The following is a 25,741-nucleotide window of genomic DNA, read 5'->3' as shown; positions in this document are numbered from 1 at the left end:
GAACCCTGCCATTATGGGTCTGACATGTGTGGCAGTTGTGAAGTGGACGATCTGCCACATGCCTTCTGAATCAATTGAGAAATTAATGTCAGAGGCCAGTGGAATCAAAGGTTCAGACTTACTGCTGATAAAGCTGGACTAGAGAATGTGGCTTTCACCCAAGCTCACACCAGTCTTCCTATGCCTCCTACATCTCATTAAACTTGCCACTGGGTAATAGGCAAAGCAGCTGCATAGATACTTGCCTCCTTTCCTCAGGATGGGCAGGGGATGGTAACTGTAAGAAGTGGCCAGAAACCTAGAAGGGAGGCCACATGCTCGCAGTCAGGCTGGTCCTAAAAGAGAGAGCCAAGGACAGGCCAGGCTCCTCTCATCACACATGCCTGAATCCTCGTGTCTCCAAACAGGTAAGTGAGTTAGGGTAAGGAGAAGGGAAATAGAAGAGCAGAGGCATTCTCCCCTGTCGGGGACCGTCCGGGATGGGTAGGCACATCTGCCCAGGGGTCTCTCGACCTGCAAGAGGGTCCCAATACCTGGAAGAGGGAGTGCATCTGGAAAAATAATAAAGACAGAGAGAGAGAGAGCGAGGCGTCTGGAGGGCTGATAGGCTGTGCCTAAACAGCAAATTTTATTTTTCAAAGGCCAGGAATAAATACACTTTCTTGGCTCTGGTTTAAGTCATAGTAAGAGGAATGCAAATGTATGCCTCATATGGCCTATACAATAGAGAAGTCAGATATGCGATCAGTGGTTGTAAAAAGTAACAGAATTTCCTGTAATCACAAAGTTTGTTTGCATCCAAACATTATTCACAAAGCTTGCTTACATCCAAACATTATTCACAAAGCTTGTTTACATCCAAACATTATTCCTCCTGGCTGCAGGTATCTCTGGTTTGACCTTGTTTTAGAACTGAGATGTGAAAAGGTTTTTTGGTTTTGCTCATCAGAATATCTTTTAATTGGATTCTCCTTTGTCTACTCCTGACTCAACTTAACTCAACTTCCCCATTCAGGAATCTCTGAGTCAGAAATCAAAGCCATCCCTTTTGGTGGCATTTTGCTTTGCAAATATCGACAGTTAAACCATTATCTAGGGTACAAGGCAGTCAGGTAAGGTTTAAGGCTTATTCTTAAAGTCATAAAAAGGTTAAAAGCAGGAACTGGTTGCCGGTAGGGGGTCACTTGGTCTAGCAGCAACGCATAGTTTTAGGCCCAAAACGATATTGTGGTTGATATTAGAAACTGATCATTCATCTTTCAGTTCCTATATTTCCGGATAGCTCGACTGCCTCCAGTAGGAAACTGTGTTTGGGATCAAACTCACCATATAGTGAGACTCACGCCTTTTAGGGGTCTCACACGGGAATGTTCCCCACACTCCCCCATGACTTCTGCAGAAGAGATTTTGATTTTGTAAACTCAAGCAGCAACTGGCCAAATGGTTTCAAAAACAGATGTAAGAATTCTTTAGAAAATTTTGTAGTAAAAAAGTTCTATTTGACATTGTCTGTGGATATTCCTGGTCTATGGAGAGGCCTTCAAAAGCCAGAGCGCTACTTAAAATGCTCAATATGTGGCCCATGGGCCAGCTACCATTTGTCAGCAGTCAGCAACAACATCGGGAGCTCATGTCAGGATGAAAATCAGTTGCATTGCAAAGAATGCTGTTAGTTGAGCTGCTAGAAGCAGCCAGAAACCGCTGGTGTTTTATAGCAAGACTTTCTCAAGGAATGAAGCAGAGTGCTGATGTATGTACATTCTGGCACACGTTTCTTACCTGGCCATGCACTGGCACTTTGAGTAGCACTGGCCTCATGCCTCCCTGGCGAGGTGATGACATCTCACTCCCTGCCTCCCCTGGCAAGGTGGTGATGGGTAGTAGACAGCTGATGTGCTGGACATGGCGAAACTGACCCTTGGCCTGTACCTGCCCAGGTGATCGCCATGATCAAAGGCCTGCAGGTGCTCATGGGCAGGATGGAGAGCGTCTTCAACCAGGCCATCAGGAACACCATCTATGCAGCATTGCAGGACTTCGCCCAGGTGACGCTGCGTGAGCCCCTGCGGCAGGCGGTACGGAAGAAGAAGAACGTCCTCATCAGGTGGGTTTTCAGAGGCCTTTAGGAGCTATCAGACATAAGCGTGCAAGGTACCCATCAGAGAGTATGTACTGACTCAGCCACTGAACACACACGGGTCCTTCCAGCAAGCTCCAGAGGGCTCTTTAGGAGATTGGGCATTTGGCATAAATTAGGCCTTCATCTCTGGGTTTGAAGTCCATATCCACTGCTGTCTAGCTGTGTGAACTCAGTCAAGTTACTGACCTTCTCCAAACCTCAGTTTTCCTCATTTGTAAAATGGGGATTATAATGCTACCCGTTGCCTGTTGGGATGATGAAATAGACATCTTACCTCACTCAAGTTCTGTCTCACTTGATGGGCTCAGAGCTGAGTTCTTAGACATCCCTTGGACATCAGAACCATGTGGGATACTTGTTTAAACACAGATTTCTGGAGTGTACCTTAAATCTGTTAAACCAGAATTTTGGCATGGGGGCAGAAAAAGCATCTTCACAAGCACCCCAAGAATTCAAATGCGGGTGGTCCTGGGACACCGTGGGCCCTAGAAACACAAGCTTGCGGTGCCTTTGTCCAGTGGTGAAATCTGGTCTGCGTCTTCATTCTTCCTTCCCCAGTGTCCTACAGGCAATTCGAAAGACCATCTGTGACTGGGAGGGAGGGCGAGAGCCCCCCAATGACCCATGCTTGAGAGGGGAGAAGGACCCCAAAGGTGGATTTGACATCAAGGTGCCCCGGCGTGCTGTGGGGCCGTCCAGCACGCAGGTAAGTGGCTCCAGGCACGGGCCAGCTGCGTTGACTCAGAGGCCAGCCGGGCTGTGGTAGATCATCATGGCTGGCCATGGGCAGTGAGGCCGGGAGGCATTGGTCAGGAGGGGCAGGGTTGAGTGGCTGCTCTGGTCTTACTTATTCTGCCATCTTGTTTTTGAGATAGAAAGGAGGACCACTGGCTTAAGATTCAGGAGACCTGGATTCTAGTCCTAGATACCTGTGTGACCTTGGGCATGTTACAGATCTCTCTGTGCCTCAGTTGTTTAACCTGGCTAATGGGGATAATACCACATCCACCGAGCCTGGCTATCTTCTAGTCCTATGAAGTATACATTCCAAAGTGCAGGAGGAGTTTAAAATGGAATCTATATGCATCTATCCTGTCCCTCTTTAATAAGCCCTGGCCCTTTCCCCCAAAAGTTCTGCCTCTGACTTGCTGTGTGATCTTGGGCAAGCACCTTGACCTCTCTGAGCTCTGATTATCTTCTCTGTAAAATGGAAACTTTGGATGAGATTGTGTTACTAACAAAATACCCCTTAGTTCCACATCCTTCCAAAAGTGCCAAGTATGGAAAAGCCCTTGTCCCTTTAGAGGAAGTCTAGTATTTGGAAATACAGAGTTGCCAGCCAGAGCTTCTGCACAAGCAGATCTGCCACAGTGCCTGGCCTTGAACCCTGGCCTTGAACCCTGGCCTCAAACCCTGGCTTATCCAGAGCAATCATAACATCACAGGAAAAAAGTCAATAATCTGGGTATCTTAGTTAAATCCCTGCTACCTGCTTAAGGATACGTAGTTTCTGGTAATAGTTTCGAGGTACTAAAAAGAGTAGATGGTTCTCATTGCAGGTTTAAGGGTCTCACAGGCCTCACTTCCCATGACCTTTAAGCCTCTCTCTGCTGTGAATCACCCAGGATGGACCATCTGAGGCCCACGCCCCTACCCCTCTCCCTGTGTGTGTGTCTGTGTCTGTGCTGGGGGCTGGGGCAGCGGAGAGGAGGGTTCTCGGCAGGGTCATCCTAACTCCCCTTGGCTTCACAGCCCTCTGCTGGTTGTAGAATGCCCCAAGGAAGCATCTGCAGACAGTTCCGTGTAGTATCAAGGGCTGAGGTCCTGGGGATATTGAGTGGGGCTTCCAGGTGTTTCTGTAAGTTTTAAGACATGAGTGAGCAGGAGACAGGGCACGAAAGACACTGGCAAGGAGGAGGAGGGGGCTCAACAGGCAGAGAGAAGAGGAAGGAGTGTTTGGGTAGACAGTGAGAGGGGTGGGTCTCCAGCAGTGAATCCCCCCACCCCTGACCTCCACCAGGTCATGCTAGGTGGCACAGACATGTTGAATAAACTCCTAGACCACCTGAGCTAGGAGAGCTCTTCGAGAAAAGCTAGGCCCTCCCCCTATCTCATGGATGGGGAAACTGAGGTCTAGAGAGGGGAAGTGACTTGTCCAAGTCACAAGGTGAGTCCCAGGCAGAGGTGGGACAAGAACCCAGGTCTCCTGACACCCACCCAGGGCTCTGGGGTCTTCAGGACACAGTAGACACGGGCATCTCGCACAGTTGGGATAGAGACTGTTTTGGTGAATTAAATGCTCTGTTGAGTATGTGAGAGAAGAGTTCACCCTCATATGGGTGGAACCACTTTTCAAATAGTTAGCGTTGGATATAAATCAGACAGCACCCACAGCAGATTAGATGTGGATTCTTCCTTTGAGGACTTGAGAGGCCGTCGTTAGAAGAGTGCTGCTCGGCTCGTAGGGATGATGAGACCGGCCCCCCCAACAGGGCTGCCGATGGGGGACTGTCTGAGGCACCGACGGCCACCGTGGCTGCTTTCCCACAAAGGAGGCCCCGTGGCAGGGATGGTGGGTCACACGTTTCTGTGGCTACCCTGCCTGCGTCAGTGCCAGGCCTGTGGTGGGGAAGATCCCAGGGAAGCTCCAGAGGCAGCAAAGGCAGACGCGGTTGCTGGGAGGTTGGAGTGTCTCAGAGGCGGCCCCCGGCAGTCGCGGCGGCTTTCCCATCGTATACAATACCTCTTGCTTTTCTCTCTCTCTCTTTCTCTCTCTCCCTCTTCCCTGTCTCTCCTGCCCTCCCATCCCCTCTTCCTTCTCTCCTATCTATGTCCTAGGCCTGCCAGTGGTCCCCGAGGGCTTTGTTTCACCCCACTGGTGGCACACAGGGCCGAAGAGGCTGCCGATCCCTGGTACCACACCGCCTGGCTGGGTTGGTCTGGGTACCCTTCTGGAGGAGGCAGCAGGAATGGACTAGCCTGGCTCCTCAAGGTCCCTTCCAGCCCTAAGATTCACACACAGATGATGTGGAGAGATCTAGATTAGCAAAGAGAACCACCCCACCGCACTCGCATCCTTCCCACTTAAGGCACCCTGTAAGCGGGAGTTAATTGTCTAGTAGCCTCCTGTGTAAGTACCAATGTTAACCCGCTTTCCACCCCGGACTTCGGCAGGCCGCGCAATGCAGCTCATGCCACCAAGGGGGCGCCGTCACTCAGCAGTGGGGTCAAAACGCTGAGGGTCAGGAACAGGTGTGGGAGGGGGCTCATTCTGATCTTATCCCATTTCTCAGTTCCTCAGAATGTTAGTGCTGAAAGGGACTGGTGTGAGAAGGCATCTGGTCCAACCCCCTGGTGTTACATAAGACAGCTGAGGCCCAGAGTGGGGGCTTTATTGCCTAAGGTCACACAGCAAATCAGCAGCAGTGCCTGGCCTTGAACCCTGGTCTTTTGACTCCCAGTCCAGTGCTCCACCCATGGCATCTGTGGCTCTCTGGGAAGGCAGGGAGTGACTCCAGGGTGACACGTAATGAGGTTCTCCTCTGATATACACACCCTTGGCCAAGCAGAGCAGGGAGCTACCTGGTGTGGCCAGGTCCACTGGCCCAGGAATGCCACGGGGCCCGGTTTGGCCATGAAGGTTTTCACAGTTCCGCATTTATTTCTCAGACCTAAACTGGTGCTTCCTTAAGACAGTGCTTTTTAAGAGCAGGTATCTGCAGAAATAAATAAATAAATACAGCACGAAGCAACCTTTTCCCCAGGGTGGAGGGCCAGCTTCTGACCTTCTCATCTTGCTTTCTTCTTCAAGCTGTACATGGTGCGGACCATGCTCGAATCGCTCATTGCAGACAAAAGCGGCTCCAAGAAGACCCTGAGGAGCAGCCTCGACGGACCCATCGTCCTCGCCATAGAGGACTTTCACAAACAGTCCTTCTTCTTCACACATCTGCTCAACATCAGTGGTGAGCTGCATCGCACCCCTGCTAAGGCATTGGGGGAGGGAGGGGAGAGGGCTCTCAGAGCCACTGAGACCACCAAGCCAGGCACTGCAAAGGGACGTGATCGTGGACCATAAGGGGCACATATCACCACCAAGGAAAAAACACACACACTTTCCAGTGGGCTTTTGGAATTAGGAAACGCCAGGCTCAACTCAGCTGTTCTGACCTAGCTAAATTTGTCCAGGAGATACCTGTGGCTAATTTGTCATAAAGTCCTTAGTAGAGAGGGATCAAAAGCAAGAATATGCACATACACATAGTTGCTAGACTTTTGCTACTCAGCCACAGCCGAGCACTAGTTAGTTCTTGCTGCTGCCGGCAGGGGAGGCTCTCAAGCCATTTCCCAATCCTTTGTCACACTTCTTCTCCTTTTAGTAAGAGATATGGGCTGGGTGTTGTGGCTCATGTCTGTAATCCCAGCACTTTGGGAGGCTGAGGTAGGTGGATCACCTGAGGTCAGGAGTTCAAGACCAGCCTGGCCAACATGGTGAAACTCTAAAAATACAAAATTAGCTGGGCGTGGTGGTGCATGCCTGTAATCCCAGCTACTGGGGAGGCTGAGGTAGGAGAATTGCTTGATCCCAGGAGAGGAGGAGGTTGCAGTGAGCCGAGACTGTGCCACTGCATTCCAGCCTGGGTGTCAAGAGGGAAACTCCATCTCAAAAAAGAAAAAAAAAATGATGTATGTCCAGGACAGAGGAAGAGTAGTATCTCAGGGACATGATTCGTTTTATGTCTGCCCGCATTGAAAAGAGTCATCGTAACAAACAGTACAAATTTCTCCATTAGAGAGTAGCCAGGGAAGGCCTTCAAGGCCTCAAAACTGCATGGGATCTAGGAACTAACACACATAAGGGGTCAAGGAGCCACAATCCAGTTGAAAGCGGGCACTTGGGGGCCTATCTTGACACTGTGTTTGTATAATGAAGTATAATGAACACACTTTTTGTTGTTGTTGTTGTTGTTGAGATGGAGTCTGTCACCTAGGTTGGAGTGCAGTGGTGCAATCTCAGCTCACTGCAACCTCCGCCTCCTGGGTACGAACAGTTCTCCTGCCACAGCCTCCTGAATAGCTGGGATTACAGGCCTGCACCCCTACACCCAGCTAATTTTTTTTTGTATTTTTAGTAGAGACGGGCTTTCGCCATGTTGGCCAGGATGGCTTCAAGCTCCTGACCTCAAGTGATCTGCCTGCCTCAGCCTCCTGAAGTGCTGATATTATAGGTGCGAGCCACTGTGCCCAGTCACAACTGTACTTTTCATGCTTAGATTACAGGTTTTCAGGATGGCTTTGTAGGAGGGTGGTGGGAACTATAGGGGAATCTAAAGCTCTAAAACAGGCGTCCCCAAACGTTTTACACAGGGGGCCAGTTCACTGTCCCTCAGACCGTTGGAGGGCCGCCACATACTGTGCTCCTCTCACTGACCACCAATGAAAGAGGTGCCCCTTCCTGAAGTGCGGCGGGAGGCCGGATAAATGGCCTCGGGGGGCCGCATGCGGCTGTAGTTTGGGGACGCCTGCTCTAAAAGGTCACTGCCTCCTCTTCTCTCCCGCCACCCACAACCACTGCCTCTCAAGCTCAGCAAATACCATTTTCCAAGTAGATGTTAGGTGTGCCTTTAAGTAAAAGAGAGCAGGATCTATTAATCAATATTAAGACCTGCTACATACCTAACACAGTGACAAGAACAATAAAAATTAATTAAAACAATAAGAACTAAGGTCTTTCAACGCAAGTGTAACCCAAGGCTCATTCCCTTATACTTTCAGAAGCCCTGCAGCAATGTTGTGACCTCTCCCAGCTCTGGTTCCGAGAATTCTTCCTGGAGTTAACCATGGGCCGACGAATTCAGTTCCCCATTGAGATGTCCATGCCCTGGATTCTAACGGACCATATCCTGGAAACCAAAGAACCTTCTATGATGGAGTAAGAGGCAGGACTGGGCCAGCAGGTGGCTCCTGGGGTGCAAGTGGAGGGCAGTTTGCCAGGGAGTTCCTTCTTTCCAGAAGGAGGCACTAAGTTGGAAAGAAACCAGGCCATGTGCCCCACCACGGGGAGAGCTCAGGCCAGACAGAATCATTTAACGCAGCCTTGTAGATAAATTCTCCCAGCCCAACTGCCCTTCCTATGTCTTGTCAGCCTCATAACAACTATGCTCAGAAAATAATCATCTCAGGATCAGGAAGCTCGTATTCTTTTTTTTTTTTTCTTTCTTTCTGAGACGGAGTTTCACTCTTGTTACCCAGGCTGGAGTGCAATGGCGCGATCTCGGCTCACCGCAACCTCTGCCTCCTGGGCTCAGGCAATTCTTCTGCCTCAGCCTCCTGAGTAGCTGGGACTACAGGCATGCGCCACCATGCCCAGCTAATTTTTGTATTTTTAGTAGAGACTGAGTTTCACCATGTTGACCAGGATGGTCTCGATCTCTTGACCTCGTGATCCACCTGCCTCGGCCTCCCAAAGTGCTGGGATTACAGGCTTGAGCCACCGCGCCCGGCCAGGAAGCTCGTATTCTTAACTGCCGCCTCATGTCTTTTAGTCCCAGATGAATGTTTACAAGTCTTGGTTTTATTTGCATCTCAAACTTTTTATTTCTTTGGTCCGACTGTAAAGTAAGTTGTTCCTAAGTGGTGGAGGCTCTGGGAACATAAGAGACAGCCGAAAGACGGTCTTTTCCTGACTCTGAACTTGTTTCTATTTCCCAAGCAGGTATAAAACTGTCTTCCTTTAGGGGGGTCATTAGTAAGCAGCTGGCTGTGTTTTCCCTGTCCAGGTATGTCCTCTACCCTTTGGATCTGTACAACGACAGCGCTTACTATGCTCTGACCAAGTTCAAAAAGCAGTTCCTGTATGATGAGATCGAAGCTGAGGCAAGTGACATGCTTCTCTTTTTCCTCCTTTAATCTTGTTCCAAACTCTGGATTTTTCCAGTCTTTTGCTATTAGCATGAAGTAGGAGTAGGAGTGACTTGTTCTAGAGAGGAATGTCTGTGATCATGGCCGTCAGAAGACCTGTGCCACCTCTCAGGGCAGAAGTACAGACAGACACCCAGCTCAGGGCCTGCTCTCTTTCTTCTCCCACGCCCAAACTGTGCAGCACCATAAAGGGCTTCGTGTGCATGTGTATAGATACCCAAGCTCTGCCTGCCGCCTCTGCTCAAAAACAGCGTCCAGACCTAAAACCTATGATCACACACACCCATAGTGCCACCCAGAGGTGAAGCCAGGGAAGAGAGCACGCGGCCCTGGAAGAGGCTTGAGCCACCTGTATAAGCTTTTCAGAGCTAGTTCTAGAAGGGGGGAATGGGACCTCCTCCCCCACATACACCCATCGTGACCCTATAGATTCTTTGCCCGGAGGGAGGTCCACTGATGATCCTTGAAGCACAAAGTGCAGGGCAGAGGCCTCAGTGACCCAGGGCCGAGGAAAGCACTAAACCCGGCACTGTGCTTTTGTGTTCTGCATACCATGTGGGGTGCGAGATGAAAGATATGAAAGCATTTTGAGTCGTTAACCTTATGGGGCCAAGGATCTGGTGAGAAAAGAATTGAAGGTTAATCACGTATATATTAAAGATAAAAGGCTTAAAATATTAAATATGATAGTAAATATGATCTGTTTCCTTTGACGTTACACTCTTACCTAGTTAAGAGAAGGCAGGTAAGAGTGTAACCCTTACCCCATCTCATAGTCATTTCCTGCTCTTGCCTTTTTTGGAAGATTCGGTTTGATTCTGTGTCTGGTGTGAATTCTCTTCCCACCTGAGCATTACAGTTTATCACTGATGATAAGACTGAAATGGCAAGACTTTATTCATTGAAAACCAAAGAAATTTAAGCAAAGTTTGAAGGATGGGGCTTTTAAATGTGACTATCAACTTCATAAACAAATTTGCAGCCAGGTGCAGTAATCTCAACATTTCGAGAGGCCGAGGCTGACGGATCACCTGAGGTCAGGAGTTCGAGACCAGCCTGACCAACATAGTGAAACCCTGTCTCTACTAAAAATACAAAAAATTATCTGGGTGTGGTGGTAGGTGCCCGTAATCCCAGCTACTCAGGAGGTTGAAGGAGGAGAATCGCTTGAACCCAGGAGGTGGAGGTTGCAGTGAGCCAAGATCACACCACTGCACTTCAGCCTGGGCAACAGAGCTAGATTCTGTCTCCAAAAAAAAAAAAAAAAAAATTGCAAAGTAAAATACGTTGGAAAAAAAAAATAAGTCTAACAGAAGAGATGGATGGGGAGGCTGCCAAGGTAGCGGGCGAATATGAGTACTGACAGGTTCTGATGGTCTGTCTGTTGCATCCCCCCAGGCAGGCGGCCTCGGAACGGCTGAGGAGTGGGGCCATGGGGAGGTCGGTTCCTCAGTAGCCTTTTTGCACTTTGCCTTGTCTGTTGACTGACTGAGGACCCTGAGAGCAAGGGACGAAACCTCCCAAAATTAGCCACAGAATCTCCTTTCTCCCCTTCAAAGTGTCTTTCCTCAGAATGCATTTCGGGCAGTCCTGCGGGACTGGCCTCTTTCAGTTGGCTGAGTTTCTGTGATAAAGCTGAATGGGCACCAGTAATGTTTCCCGCTTCCTCTCTACCAGGTGAACCTGTGTTTTGATCAGTTTGTCTACAAGCTGGCAGACCAGATCTTTGCTTACTACAAAGCCATGGCTGGCAGGTAGGAAAGCCCTAGAGCTGTGAGTACCAATCTCTTAAGACTGCCACCTGGAAGACGTGACTTTCTGTTGTGAAACCTTCCTTCTTCTTTAGCACCTGAAGAAAACGGAGACATTCCACGGGCCCGGACTGGGTGCTGAAATAGAGTGAAAAGGAAACTAGGCAGATAGGGTGTTAACCTCACACAGCCTGCAGTCTAGCAGGAAAGACAGACATTGACTAAAGGCCCATGAATGCACAGTGACAAGGAAGTTCGATGCTCTCTCAGAGGGAAAAGCTCATGGGAACAGACGACAGTTAAATTTGAACAGTTAAACCTTTGGGGCGGGGAACTAGAAAGGCCATCTTGCGGAAGTGGTGTCTGAGTTCTTATCCGAAGTTGGTAGGAGTGAAGAAAGTAAAACTAGGTGAAGGATGGGGCAGGAAGTTGCAGGCGAAAGGCACTGCTTGTGCAAGGCCGCTGTGGCGGGAGTATCAAGCGAACAGCATGCCAACCTCCCAGGACGGTGGGAGGAGTCCTGTGGATTCATGCATGTCAGTGTCTCCTTACCACCACGAGGGGGCGCAGGCTGCCTGATGTGGCTGGAGAGGTGGGCAGGGCCAGAGCACACCAGTTTCGTAGCTGCTTCTGCTAGGAGTGGAATGCCTCCGGATGGTTTCAAAAGTACCACAGTGACCCGATTCGATTTTTATTTGCTTTTGAAAGTTTATTCCCTTAAATATATAAATGTGTGAAGAATGAATTGGAGAAGAATGGGTATGTGCAAATCAGACGAGGCCAGTGAAGAAGTCTGGATCAGAGATGTGTCCGGCTTAGAGGCTCCTGGGGATTGCCAGTATAATATGTTGATTTCAACCCTCACAAGTTCTTGGGTTTCAAGAACCTGTAACAGCACAGATCAAGGAAAACCTCAAATTATATATAGAGATATTTCCATCCTTATTGGAAATCCAAACATATCAACCAGTAATTCCAAGGATAGTTCCTTACCTTAATAAATTTTCTTTCTATGAAAAGGATTTGCTTCATTTTGCTTTTAACAGCCAGAGTAGCCCTGATATATTTCAAATAGGAGTTGATGTGCCGCACACCCAAGTTTCTGTTAACATAGGCTGTGCATTCAACAACGTGACTCTTAAAGGCTGCAAAGTATAGAAAGCGTGCATGTAGGGCCCTCCCGGCATGGTCACTGTCGTGGGCTATGCCTGTGCCTTCGCTCACGTCCATGTTGGCTGTCCGACTGTTGCAGTCTGTGCACAGATGCTCCCTCCACCCTCTCCCTTTCCACCTCGTGGCAGTTCGAAATGAAGCCATGATCATTTCTGGAAGGAAACTGGCTTAGCAGATCAAGCAGGAAGGGTAGCAGGAGGTGGAAGAGTGCGTGGCCTCAGGCAATAAGCAGCCACAGCTGAGTGTGATCTTCTTTGTTGAGAATCCTACAATCACTCCTATGTCCTCAACAAAACCAGGGCAGCTGCAGATGTGGGAATCAACAGTGAGACAGTTGTGAAACCGGCTTCAGTTTCAGAGGAAGAATTGTTGAATCTAATCAATAAACTGAATAATGATGATAACGTAGATGGCCTCCTTGTTCAACTGCCTCTTCCAGAGCCTACTGATGAGAGAAAGACCTGCAATGCTGTTTCTCCAGTCAAGGATGTTGATGGCTTTCATGTAATTAATGTAGGGCGAATGTGTTTGGACCAGGATTCCATGTTACCGGCTACCCCATGGGGTGTGTGGGAAATAATTAAGCGAACTGGCATTCCAACCCTAGGGAAGAATGTGGTTGTGGCTGGAAGGTCAAAAAATGTTGGAATGCCCATTGCAATGTTACTGCACACAGACAGGTCACATGAACGCCCCAGAGGTGATGCCACTGTTAGAATATCTCATCGATATACTCCCAAAGAGCAGTTGAAGAAACATACAATTCTTGCAGATATTGTAATATCTGCTGCAGGCATTCCAAATCTGTTCACAGCAGATATGATCAAGGAAGGAGCAGCAGTTAATTGATGTGGGAATAAATAGAGTTCACGATCCCATAACTGCCAAACCCAAGTTGGTTGGAGATGTGGATTTTGAAGGTGTCAGACAAAAAGCCAGTTATATCACTCCAGTTCCTGGAGGTGTTGTCCCCATGAGAGTGGCAATGCTAATGAAGAATACCATTATTGCTGCAAAAAAGGTGCTGAGGCTTGAAGAGCGAGAAGTGGTGAAGCCTAAAGAGCTTGGAGTAGCCGGTAATTAACTGTTGTGTCTTCTGTGTCACGAACAACACTCCAAGCCAGCTCAAGAAGCAAAGCAGGCCAATAGAAATGCAGTAGTTTTAGTTTATTCCACTGAAATTATTTAAAATGACGCTTTGCATTTATTAAAAGCTTAAATGGGTGCGTGTTTGTGCACACACCTGCAGTACCTCACCAGGGAGCATTCCACTGTCGTACAGGGTCATGTGATCTAGCCAAGCGCAACCGTTAACCTATCGGTGAACATGGGAGACATTGTCGTTTGGAGAATGGATGCTTAACTTTGTCACGCCCTCGGTTAAACATTTGCCTTCTCTAGGATTGCATTTCCCAAGTGCTGTTCCGATAAGAGTTGATACTCATTTTAGGTACCAAACCTTTTGAGTTCAGCTCATCAAACCCAAGGAAAAGTGTTGCTAGAGGAAATTAGGGGAAAGGTGAAAAAGAAAAAAATGGTAGTAATTGAGTAGAAAGAAATTAATTTATATATGCATTGATTGGTAACCAGATTTATCTAAATAGAACTGAATTGGCTAGGAGAAAAAAACTACATGTTAATTGTCTTCCTAAGCTGTCTTTTTGAGGCTTAGTCAGTCATTGGGAAAATGTTTAGGATTGTTCCTTGCTATTAGTCCTCAGTTTATGTTTGGTACCCTTCAGTAAGTTCTCCCAATTTTAGTTTTCTAGGATTGAAAGGCTGCTTTTATACATTATTCATGTATATTGTCATATTTGTTTTTCGCTATATACTTTTAACTTCATTGTTAAATTTTCGTATTGTATAGTTTCTTTGGTATATTTTAAAACCTATTTTTGAAAAACAAACTTGGCTTGATAATCATTTGGGCAGCTCGGATAAGTTTGCAACTTACTTTTCCACCAAAGAACTGTCAGCAGCTGTCTGCTTTTCTATGATGCACCCTGTTGACTTTTCCAGAAAATTGTTAAGAGTTTGCATTAATATTGAATTTAATCAGACTTTTTGATTAAAGGTTATGTTTTTCTTTTTTAATTAAAAAAAGAAAAAAGAAAGAGCATGCATGTAGGATTTCAGAGGAGGCAGAGAACACAGCCTTTCACAAAGTAGTCACTTAATAGGCATCTGTGAATTGAATGGAATATGGTTCTAACAGTGAGTTGGGCTTCTGGCTTCTATAAGACAATTCTGATTCCAAATAGGCTGTTTCATCATCTATATAAACAGACTCAGGCGTGTCGAACCCTGGGTCTTCCTTCATGTGAAATATGGGCTTTTATCTACAGCCTTCCCTGTAAGATCAGCGATTTTCTTTGAAGTATGGGAAGTTGAGGAGGTTGAGAGACCTGGAGAAAGCCCAGGAGGAAAGCAATGAGCTAGGTCAGTCCTGTTCATTAGAGATGCCATTCGGCCACAAATGTGAGCCAGAGATGTTATTTTAATTGTTTTAGTAGACGTATTTTAAAAAGGAAAAGAAACAGGTGAAATTAATAATATGTTTTATTTAACCCAACCATATCCAAAACATTGTAATTTTGACATATACTCAATATAGAAATTATTAGAGATTTTTCATTTTATTTTTTAAGTCCTAAAAATCCAGTGTGTATCTTACAGTCCGTCTCAATTAGGGTCAGCCACATCTCAAGTGTTCAGTCGGCACATGTGGCTGGTGGCTGCTACGTTGGACGTGTAGATTTAGATGATGTCTCTTTCTTGCATAAAACTTTGAAATGACTTTTAGTTATGTCTGGGATACACCCAGCCTCTACTATGGCCTGCGTGGACCTACCTGGCCTGGCCCCTGGTCTGATGTTATAAATTCATCTTGCACCATGCTCTCAAGCCTGGACTATACTTGATCCACACTGGCCGTCTTTCCTTTTCTCAAACATAACGAAGCTCAGTGTCTCAATGATAGTCTTCCTCTAGATCTTTCCAATTTTATCATTCAGGTCTCTGTTTAGCAAAACTTCTTTAGGGAGACTTTGCCTGACTTCCTAACTCCAAATGGTCCCATTTTATTATTTTCCAAACACTTGGTACTCTGCAATCCATGCCTCAGTGTGAAAGATAATAACACTCCCAGCTCATAGGGTTGTGGTGAGATTTAAAATGGTGTGTGTGTGTGTGTGTGTGTGTGTGTGTGTGTGTGTGTGTGTGTTTCAGGTGCCTTGTAAATAATAAATACTATGCAACTCTTACCTATTATCTGAAATTTTTTCATTCCTCTGTTTGTGTTTATATTATCAGTCTTTCCTCACTAGAATATAAGCTCTATGAGGACAGGAACTTCGTGTTCCTGCTGCCCAGAATGTTTCCTGGGATGCACCAAGCATGCACTCAATTGGTTTTGTGGTAAATAAATAAGAGGAAAGTGGCTCAACTTCTACGTTGGCCATCTTTAACTCAGAAACTCTGTTTCACATATTGAGCTGCTGTGACTGAAAAGAAATTTGCAGAAACTTGTGTAAAGCAGAAAACAATTCTACTTGAGATATATACGCTAGTGCTCTGTGGGTAGATCCCATGGTCTGAAATAGATGTACCTGGGCCGTCCAGAGTCATTCACTGTCTGTTTACTGGTCTTGTTTAACTTTTATCCCTTCCAGTGTCCTGTTGGATAAACGTTTTCGAGCTGAATGTAAGAATTATGGAGTCATCATTCCATATCCACCGTCCAATCGCTATGAAACGCTGCTAAAGCAGAGACACGTCCAGGTATGGTGAGAGGAAGCCACCATGGAGATGGAAGGGGCAGGAGAGAGCAGCTGCAAAGTCAGCACAGAGATCAGAAATCAGGCCTGGGTACTGTCTGCCCTGCATGCGCAGTGCGGGTTTCTGAGCTCGGGTATAGCACAGCCTCAGAATCTCACAGGCAGCCTGGGGGCATTGGGCTTCCTTTGGTTCGGGTCCTGGGCTTCTGCACCCATATGTAACCGACCTCCGACAAGTCATGACAATCAAAGCCTTTGTCTTCTATCATAAGCTGCAGCCCACTTTTTTCAGTTGGGACTGCCGCTCAGAGACGGGTAAATCTGTCCCTGAACAGGGCCCAAGTGCTGCTCTAAATGAGGAAGACAGTGGTGCTTTTGAAAGGAAAGCATATCAGGGCAAATCCATGGGAGAAACTGTTTTGTGTGTGTGTGTACAGAGTTGGTTTCTATTAACATTTGACCCTCGATATAGAGGAAATGTTGCTAGGAACTGAGAAACGTCCCCATTTAACAATGTTAATGTGAGGCAGACAGACAGCAGAAGAGATGCCCGGCAAATGATGAGCCCTCCTCCCAGAGCCCTGCTGTGGGCCAAGCAGGTGGCAAAATGGCCTTTATGCTGTGATATCCGTGTGCTATTATGTGGTCCTGGTCTTTGTGAAAGGGCCAGGTTGAGGCTAAGACCGTGCCAGAGGCGAAAAGCAAAGGATTCATCTCAAACTCTGGACATTCCCTTTGCTATGAGAAATCCAAGGGAAATGGAGAATCGTTAAAGAGGGGGAGAAATAGAATCTTTACTTCTGCCAACAGCAAGGGCTCAATGAGAGCTTTTTCTTCAGCCTCTCAGAAGATTACTGCTATCTGTTACAATGCAGCCAGAATTAGCCACAGGATATTAAATACTGAGCGCTTTATGTGTGCATGAGATGGCTATAAGGGGCCCTCGTTGGTTGGTAGAAAATTTATGCCAAAAGAGAAGTATCAAAAATAAAACACTTAAGAATAATCATTTGGTACGTAGCAAAGCACTGTGGACACAGCAGGTACTTGACAAATGTTCATTGCCCTCTGCATAGCATCTGCAGTAATGCCTGCGTGTACCCCAGCAGAAAGTACCTTAAGCTATATTTTCCATCCTGTAATCAGACTTTCATTCTCTTGCTTTTAAATTTTCCCTCATGAAGGCACAAAGTGGGCCCTTGCTGAGGCGGCTGCTGTGTCCCTGGTAACTGAATTGAGCACAGGAAAGATGCAGGAAGAACCTCAGGGCTAGATTTAGGATGTCAACAGCAACATTTATGGGAAGCCAGAGCCTACCCAGAGCCCCTTCCCACAGCCTGAATGAATCCTATTTTTCCTAAACTTCCTATAGTTCAAGCCTACAGGGAAGTCAAAAGAATAATACGATGAACATTTATTTACCGTGTAGCCAGATTGCAAGTATTAATCTTTTACCATATTTTGTTCACATTCTCTCTCTCATGTATGTATTTTCTTTCTAGCACTTACACAGTGTGTGTGTGTGTGTGTGATGAATATACATACTGCTGTTCTTAACTATTTGAGAGTTTAAGTTGCCGAATATGACATTTCACCCCTGAATGCTTCAGCCTGTATCTCCTAATAACAAGGACGTTCTCTTATAAAATCAGAATAGAAACTGTCCCAGTTATGTCCTTTAGAATTTTAATGCAATTTCCTATCAGTGCATGCACATACTTGTCAGGTTGTCAGTGTGAATCTTTTTTTGTTTTGTTTGTTTTAAGAGAAAGGGTCTGTCTGTCACCCAGGCTGCAGTGTAGTGGTGCAATCATAGCTCACTGCAGCCACGAACTCTTGGGTTTGAGCTATCTTCCGGCCTCCTGCCTCCCAAGTAGCTAGTTCTACAGGTGTACACCACCACACCTGGCTATTTTTTTATTTTTTGTAGAGACACGGTCTCACTATGTTGCCCATGCTGGTGTCAAACTCCTGGGCTCAAGCTCTCCTCCTGTTCTTTAGTTCACATAAAGACAGGGTTCTTGTTCGTCCCATGGACATGAAAATTTAGGCTTGCAGACAGTTTAAATGGTGGGTAAAGCAGGGTTTTATTGGGTGAAAAGTAAAAAAGGTAGGGAAACAGGGACAGTCACAAGGCTGGTTGGAGTTTCATGAGGGACCCTGCCCCCCACCTGGCTGTCTCACTCCCACCTTCGCTCCCCAAAGTGCTGGGATGATAGGCATGAGCCACTGCACCTGTCCAATGTGAATATTAAGTAATTTTTTTCTCTCTCTCTCCATCCAGCTGTTGGGTAGATCAATTGACCTGAACAGACTCATTACCCAGCGCATCTCTGCCGCCATGTATAAATCCTTGGACCAGGCTATCAGCCGCTTTGAGAGCGAGGACCTGACCTCCATTGTGGTAAGAGTCTGGGAGCTGATGGGTTTCTGCTCTGGGATTTATCAGACGAGAAGCCTAAATGGGGATTGTAGTTAGTCTAGTGCTGGGCCAGTTAAAGAGGGGCAGTGAGTCTCTTTCCCATCTGAATGGAGCTGGGAAAGACAGACTTACACAGAATAAGAATAATCTTATGTTCCTGATTGCCTTGGGAACGATAGAGTGGAGGGGGTCTCCACTCTGTCGTTTCTAGAGATGGCCCACCCTCATTCACAGCTGCGTGTTCTTAGGATTCTGCAAACTGAGCAAGTAGATGAGTGGTCCCAAGAAGCTAGGGAAAATTGCACAAGAGGACTGGCTTCACGGGTATGCAGTAGCACAGGGCACAGAAGGGCTTTGTGGCTGGTTTACTGCTTTGCTGTCACCATCTTGAAATTCCTAAACAAGGGGACCCCACATTTTCATTAAACATTGTACCCTGCAGATTATGTAACGGGTCCTTATGCACAAGCCTGGAATAGGCCTACTCCTCTCTCCCAGAAAACAGCAATTTAAACAGCTCCCTGCTAATTCTGTCTCTTCAAGAATTAGAGTAAACTTGACTGGTTGTTCATTTAGTAAATCAAAGGAAGACTTCAGTGCTTTTAAAAGCAGATGAACAGAAGGAATAGGAAATGGAAAATCACCATTAGAATATAATAAGGACTATAGGCAAGAGCCATCAATGCATGCTAAAATAAGTGGGCAGAACTTTGAGAAAAATGTTGCATTATTTATCTTATATGAGGTTCCTACAGTAGGCAAATTTGTGGAGACATTAAGTAGGATGGCGATTGCCAGGGAAGAGGGAGATAGTGTCTAATGGATACAGAGTTTCAACTGGAGAAGGTGAGTTTCACTGCTGGAAAAGGATGGGGCTGATAGTTCACAGCAATGTGAATGTAGTTCATGCCACAGCACACTTAAAAATGGTTACAATGTTCAATTTTATGTATATCTTAGCAAAAAAAATGTTTTAAACCAAAAAATCTTTGAGAAGAAACAGGATACTTGCATAGTCTCAAACTCTCTCTCCCAAGATATTTATTAATTACACAGGGAAGAATGACTCTGCAGTGGAGAAAATTATACACCATCTTAACCAAGTATCAAAGTTAATAGCAGTAAGAAATATTGTTGTTGTTATCATATATTCTTGCCAAAATGCAGTCTCAGTCTAACTATGAAAAAATATCAGGTGAACCCAAATCAAGTGCCATTCTAAAAAAAAAAAAAAGTGAACGATACAATACTTTTCAAAAGTATCCAGGTCTTGAGAGACAGGAAAGACTGAAATCTGTTAGAAATTAGGGAAGAATAAGGGAACATGATAGCTAAATGCAACGTGGAATCCTGGATTGAATCTTAGAACAGAAAAAGGACTTCAGTGGGAAAACTGGTAAAACCCAATGAAAGCCTGTCATTCAGCTAACAGTGTTGTACCAAAGTTAATTTCCTTCTGTTGATAATTGTGCTATGTTCCGCCACATGTTAACGGCGGGGGGAAGCTGGGTAAAGGATATGCAGGGTATGCTGTTTTTACAACTTTTCAATAAGTCTCAAATTATTTTTAAATAAAGGTGGGTTTTATTTTAAGTGGACAAAGTAGTAAAAAAGTGACACTGAACTAGGACTCTGGTCCTAGCTGGGTGACTGGGTGCAAGTGACTCAGCTTCTCCACACCTGTTTCCTCATCTGTAGATGTGGAAGGAATATCAGAATCCACCTGTTAGCGTTACTATAGAGATAAAATGAGATGCTGCCTCGAAAGAGCTTTGCAGAATTCTTTGTATACATAGTTAGCCCTTAATAAGTAATAGCTTCTGGAAAGAAAAAAAAAAGATGAGAGAAAAATTAATTTGGGGCTGCAATGCAGTGATTTTGGGTGAATTTTCAACAGAATTTCTTAGGATTTGAACTAACCAGCCACCTAAGTCCTGGGTTACTTACTTCAAGAGACTGTAGTACAGCTCATGTTTTGCTGAGAAATCGTTCGGCCACCTCTATTTTGAGAAACAGAGTTACTCTTTAAGCCAAATCATTAGCAGTGATTAGCTCCAAGTAGTGGGATTTTTTTTCTTTTTTGTTTATCTGTATCTTCTAATTTTCCAATAATGAGCATATCTTATGGTAAAAAAAAAAAAAAAGATTTGGGATAGATGTGTCTCCATGGCCTCCTCCCACCTGTTGAAAAGCACTAAATGTTCTTTTATCTGGGAACAAAATCAAAACAAGCAGTGAAAGCGCTTGTTTATCAGTTGAGGGCAGTGGCTCCACAGAGAACACCAGTTCCTGGGAAGCCCATGAAGAGAGCTCAGGGAAACGCTCTCCTGGTGGGTCAGGATGACCCCTGCTGGCCCTGGCTGAGCAGCTTCTACCTCCTCCAAGAAACAAAGTGGGGGATGAGTTCCCCTCAGCCTCTCCCTCCACCTGAAAAACTCCATTCTGAGATGGGGAGGCAACTTGATTCTGATGTTGCAAAGATTTGGGGAGTTAGTTGCTCTCATTTTCCACAGCTGAGCAAACAGAGTCTCAGCAAGACCTTATGCTGAAGTTGAAAACGGGCAGCATTTCATTTAGGCGGCATAGTTCGTTTGTAACTTTGAGCCAACATTTAACATTTGGAAGAATTCAAATAAAACTACAGGAGCCCTGGCAGTGCCAGACCAGCATTCCCAGATGGTAACGACTGTCTAGCAATGCCTGGAAGATCCTGAGACGGGCTGCGCTTTCTTTAGCTTACACAGCCCCACTGGCTGACTTCGTGTATGTGTGTGACCCACCAGGCCTCACTGCACTGAGTTTGAGACCTTTGCTCTCTCGCTTGCTTGAGGTCACAGAGCTAGTTGACAGTTGCATGTGATTAACAATCAGGTCCTTCACTGAAGAGCTCTTTATGCTCCTATTCTGAAGTTGCCCATTTGGGTGTTTTACTTCCCAGTTCTGTTTCTCTGCGTTGGCCTTTAGTAAACCAGACTTACTGTGGAAAGCTGCCATCCTCTTCAGAAACCCCTAAACTGCCCATGTGGCCTTCTAAGCCTTTTCCTTGCTTTGGTAGATGGAGCCCTGCATCCAGCAGGCACACGCCCTCTTCTGATTTCAAGGCCAGGAGAACAAATCCAAAATGTGATGCAGAAATATCGTTTGGGTTATATAATGTGCAGGAAGAAGTGGACCTGCAGTTCCAGCAGCCTCTGCCTATTCTTCAGTCTCCTGCTATGAGACTGCTAAAGTCACAGAACGATAACACAGAAATTGTTCCCCAGCTTCCCAGTCGTCTTCCCAGTAGCAAGGCACCAGAGTGTGCCAGGGACTCAGTGATGTTAGAAATAAACTTGGCAGCGCTTACTTCATGCATTTTTCATTTATTTAGTACCCATTCTAAGTGAATCAGAATAAAGACATATTGCAGCTAGCCACACCCCCGGGAGACAGAATCAGAAAGCTGGATCTGTATTCTGCCCTTCATTTACTTCATGGTGCACAATGACTGGAAACTTACTCCTCTGGATGCTGTTGCGGAATTGAAGTTCTGACCTTGTTTTGAAAAATTGCAGGATTTGCCATCTGTAATCCCCCACTCCAATATGGCAGCAGTCTGACAGGGTATCAGAAGTAGCAGCTCTACCTTTACCTGGGCAGGGCCCTTCAATTTCCCATAGATGGACCCACTCCCCAAACTTTGTCCTCACCCCAGTTGATCCCACTTTCCTGACCTGTCTGGTTTCTTTAGCTGTGTATGTTTGCAAGCCGTCAACCATTTCTGCACGTTTCAATTTACAGCCACAGAATCTGAGTTTCAGAGAGGCAGAGCTCCAAAAATTGGAAACATCACCTGGGATCTCCACCTGAGCACACTCTGGTCTCCATCCAGGGGTCTTTGTGGCTAATGAGAATGCAATTGAATCTCTGGCATGAGGCTGCCTCCTGTGGACATACTCCAGCCATTACAGCTGACTCCATGGCCATCCCACCTGGCCATGCTCTAATGAATTGGCCTTGCCAATGTTTTTTTAGCCTTTATGTTGTAAAGCCACCTTTGCCTTTCAGAGGACTTTCACAGCTCTCGCATCCTTATTCCAGAGAACTGTATCTTAGGGGCCAAGAACACAGGATTTGGAATAAGGAGACTTGGATACACATCCTAAGCCATGTTATGGTGACCTTGGGCAAGTTACTTAACCTTCTGGGCCTCCATTTCCCCGCCCTATGAATGAGGGACCATTGTACCTGTCTTCAAGATGGCTTAAGCAAAACAACATAGGAGTGGCCTCAGGTGCTTTCTGTCTGTACACAAGACTGTGCTTTGGTTCCTTTTGAAAGCAGTGGGGGGAAGTTACAGGACAGTGAGAGACCAAAGCGTGTTGAAAGAGTTACACTCTTCTTTCATTTCCCAACAAATGCCATGTCCTGCTGTGTGCAGACACTGTCCACTGAAGTATTCCACTTTGCCTGAAGATGGGATTTCTTCATTCAGGGCCCACAGTGCACATAGATTTCAGGTCATTATGAGCTGATTATAGACTGCTTGCCCATGGCTTGTAGCCACGCCTTTGCCACCGCTATGTGATACCTCAAGGGGCCTGTACTCCAAAGGATGAGACATTCTGCTCCCACCTTTTAAAAATTTCTATAGCTGTTAGAGATGGCGGTTAAGAATGTGAACTTTGGAGCCTCCTGGATTTGAAGCCAAGTTACTTAACTTCTCAAAGCCTCAGGTTCCATATGTGTAAAATGAGAACAGCAATACTGACCTCATAGGGTTTGATAAGCTTTAAATGAGTTGATGCATGTAAAACTGGCACGTACTGATTTGGTTGCACCATGCAAAATTGCCAGTATTTGACCTTAAACAAACAGTAACATTATAGGGTTTAACCTAACAGTAAGCCCTCAATCAGTGGTAGCTCTTATTATTGCTTTTTTCTCACTGATACAGAAACTGGAAAGCAAGTAAGCTTGTTCTCTACCCAAAGGAATGTAATCAGGGGATTTGCACATGGTTCATGGTCTCCTTCCACAGGGTAGGCATGCAGCCTCCCCTTCCTCTCCCTTGCCCCTGGCATAGTCTGACAATCCTTCCACTTCTCAGAAGAAGGAAACCTTGTCACCTGCTACAGTAGGGTCCTAGTTCCCATGTAGATGGTCGGGAAGTTGTCTGAGCAGCTGTCACTTGCGTGAACGGAATCAGTAAGATAAAGCACACACATGTAAGGCTTACAAGTGAGTCCTCAGCAGTTGTGGGCTCTCTCTCTGGGCAGGAGCTGGAGTGGCTGCTGGAGATTAACCGGCTCACGCACCGGCTGCTCTGTAAGCACATGACGCTGGACAGCTTTGATGCCATGTTCCGGGAGGCCAATCACAATGTGTCCGCCCCCTACGGCCGCATCACCCTGCATGTCTTCTGGGAACTGAACTTTGACTTTCTCCCCAACTACTGCTACAATGGGTCCACGAACCGGTAAGGGAGTCCCTGTGCAGAGGCGGGTGGGCAGGGGTTGGGAGAGTGACCATTGCCTCTTCCAAACTAGGATCAGCACACATGTGAGTGGTTCCTGCAACAGGTGTTTCTCAGAGCACCTCCTGGGCACAGGCTCTGTGCTCTGTCGCTTGCCTGAGGTCACAGAGCTGGTTGACAGTTGAATGTGATTAACAATTAGGTCTTCTCATTGAAGAGCTCTTTCTAGTACTATTCTGAAGTTGCCCATTTGGGTGTTTTACTACCCCAGTAAAACATGGGGCATGCCCTGGTGAACAGATACCTTTCTGCCTCTTGAGTCTTCAGGCTAGAGGAAGATGTGAGTCATCAAACAGTCACATGACAAATGTACCATTATGAACAGTGAATAAGAAGATGAAGGAAAGCCCATAGGGCCATGACAGAGGTAACAGCACCACCTATTTTAATCCAAAAAGTCTTGCAAACCTCAAGGGAGGCTTCCTTTTTGAGGAAGTAATGCTGGAGTTAAGATGCAAAGGATGAGTAGGACTAATTAAGGCAAAAAGGCAGGAGAAGAATATTCCAGGCAAGTATCTTAAGGGTTTCTCTGAGAGGTTGATGAGAGTGAAACACGTCGGGTGGGAAAGATAACACAGGAACAGATTGTGCGGTACTCTAGAGGCCAGAGCAGGATCGTGCATTTTTATTAACCCTCAAAGAGTTTGAGGAAAGGAGGTGACATCAGATTGTACGCTTGTACAATTTTTATTACGTTTTTATTGACCCTGAAAGAATTTGAGGAAAGGAGGTGACATGATCAGATTATGTGCTTGTAAGGATATCCACATGTCTGAAAGCATGCATGCAAAACAGCATACATTTGCAGAGCACACATATGCGTAACAAGTGGAGCTTGCCTCCTGCAAGGTGCACACAGCCCTAGGCCAGGCACTGGCGGGGGCAAGACCTAATTTCTTTATCCCAACAAAGGCTCGTAACCTGGTCGAAGAGGTGAGGCATATATATTCACATACAAAGTAAGTACGTAAGAAGGCAAAAAAATGTATTCATCTTCAGATCTTGTAGGTATCCCTAAGGCTTGGCTCAGGTCAGTATTAAATGAGTATGTGTTGAAAGAATGGAAGGATGTGGGAGATGGGCACAAATCCATCTGAATCCATACACTAACTGAGATAGATTTCCAGTTCTGTAAAGATTTAGGAGTTTTAACGCTCTTGAGCAGGGAGCAGCTAACTGTGGCTCACAGACCACATCTAGTTGCGGACTGTTTTTGTAAAGCCCGTGAGCTGTGAATAGTATTCGCACTTTTAGGTGGTTGAAGGGAAAAAGTCCAAAGAATAATAATATTTAGGTGAAAATGATTTGTAATTGATAAAGTTTCATTGGCACTCGGTCGTGCCCATTTGTTTATTATTGTCTATGGGTGCTTCCATGCTGCAACAGCAGAGCTGAGTACTGGCAGGAGAGACTGGCTTGCAAAGCTGAAAATACTGGCTGCCTGGCTCTTTTGAGAAAGAGTTTGCTGAACTCTGCTCTCGAGAAACCAAACTGGAGGTAGAGGAGTGGAGCTCCAGAGAAAGCTATGTTCAAGCCTGCCCCACTCTTAACTTACTTGCCTAGTGTCCTTCTGAGCAGCCACAAGCCCCTTGTTGAGCCCAGGAATCTAGACTGAAGTTTTCCCATCTATGGAAAGGAGATAGTCGTTGAATGGGAAGATGTTGGAAAAGTTTAGTACCTTTATAAAAGTCACCTAACCAACGGTGCAGTTGTACCAATGCAAACCTTCACCTGGTCAGGAAGCACTCCTGCTATCTGTGCCCCATGAAGAAGAATATCAGGACCATTTTAACTCTTCCCCATCCCTTTGCTTCTACTAGTTTTGTCCGGACTGCCATTCCTTTCACCCAAGAACCACAACGAGACAAACCTGCCAACGTACAGCCTTATTACCTCTATGGATCTAAGGTAAGTAGTCCTGCCCTACCCTGCCTAGAAGAGGGTTGGTGAGAAAAAGCAAATAGAAAAGTGTCCCTGAATTAGACGAGCATGAAGGTGCAGAGATAAAGGCAGCAATGCCAGGCACAGCGGCTCATGCCTTTA

General features: G+C 46.1%; 1 protein-coding gene and 1 pseudogene across 4 annotated transcripts in view; both read left to right on the top strand.

Annotated features, from left to right (window-relative positions):
- Positions 1 to 25,741, top strand: part of CYFIP2 (cytoplasmic FMR1 interacting protein 2) — a 142,609-nt gene that overhangs the window by 55,435 nt on the left and 61,433 nt on the right. For 3 of the 4 annotated variants that reach the window (XM_039460642.2, XM_010345340.3, XM_010345341.3), the window contains exons 14-24: positions 1,938 to 2,104; positions 2,699 to 2,846; positions 4,979 to 5,053; positions 5,952 to 6,105; positions 7,916 to 8,072; positions 8,920 to 9,016; positions 10,739 to 10,815; positions 15,657 to 15,765; positions 18,046 to 18,165; positions 23,442 to 23,641; positions 25,519 to 25,606. In XM_039460642.2, coding sequence (XP_039316576.1) covers positions 1,938 to 2,104; positions 2,699 to 2,846; positions 4,979 to 5,053; positions 5,952 to 6,105; positions 7,916 to 8,072; positions 8,920 to 9,016; positions 10,739 to 10,815; positions 15,657 to 15,765; positions 18,046 to 18,165; positions 23,442 to 23,641; positions 25,519 to 25,606 — 1,392 coding nt within the window. The remainder of the gene's footprint in view (positions 1 to 1,937; positions 2,105 to 2,698; positions 2,847 to 4,978; positions 5,054 to 5,951; positions 6,106 to 7,915; positions 8,073 to 8,919; positions 9,017 to 10,738; positions 10,816 to 15,656; positions 15,766 to 18,045; positions 18,166 to 23,441; positions 23,642 to 25,518; positions 25,607 to 25,741) is intronic. The other variant, XM_039460643.2, reaches the window with a different exon arrangement.
- LOC141582462 (bifunctional methylenetetrahydrofolate dehydrogenase/cyclohydrolase, mitochondrial pseudogene) lies at positions 10,822 to 15,650 on the top strand (annotated as a pseudogene).

This window comes from Saimiri boliviensis, chromosome 20 (genome assembly GCF_048565385.1).
Source record: "Saimiri boliviensis isolate mSaiBol1 chromosome 20, mSaiBol1.pri, whole genome shotgun sequence".
Lineage (NCBI taxonomy): Eukaryota > Metazoa > Chordata > Mammalia > Primates > Cebidae > Saimiri > Saimiri boliviensis.
Note: the sequence above shows the minus strand (reverse complement) of the source record. Positions and strands in the feature narration are given on the sequence as shown.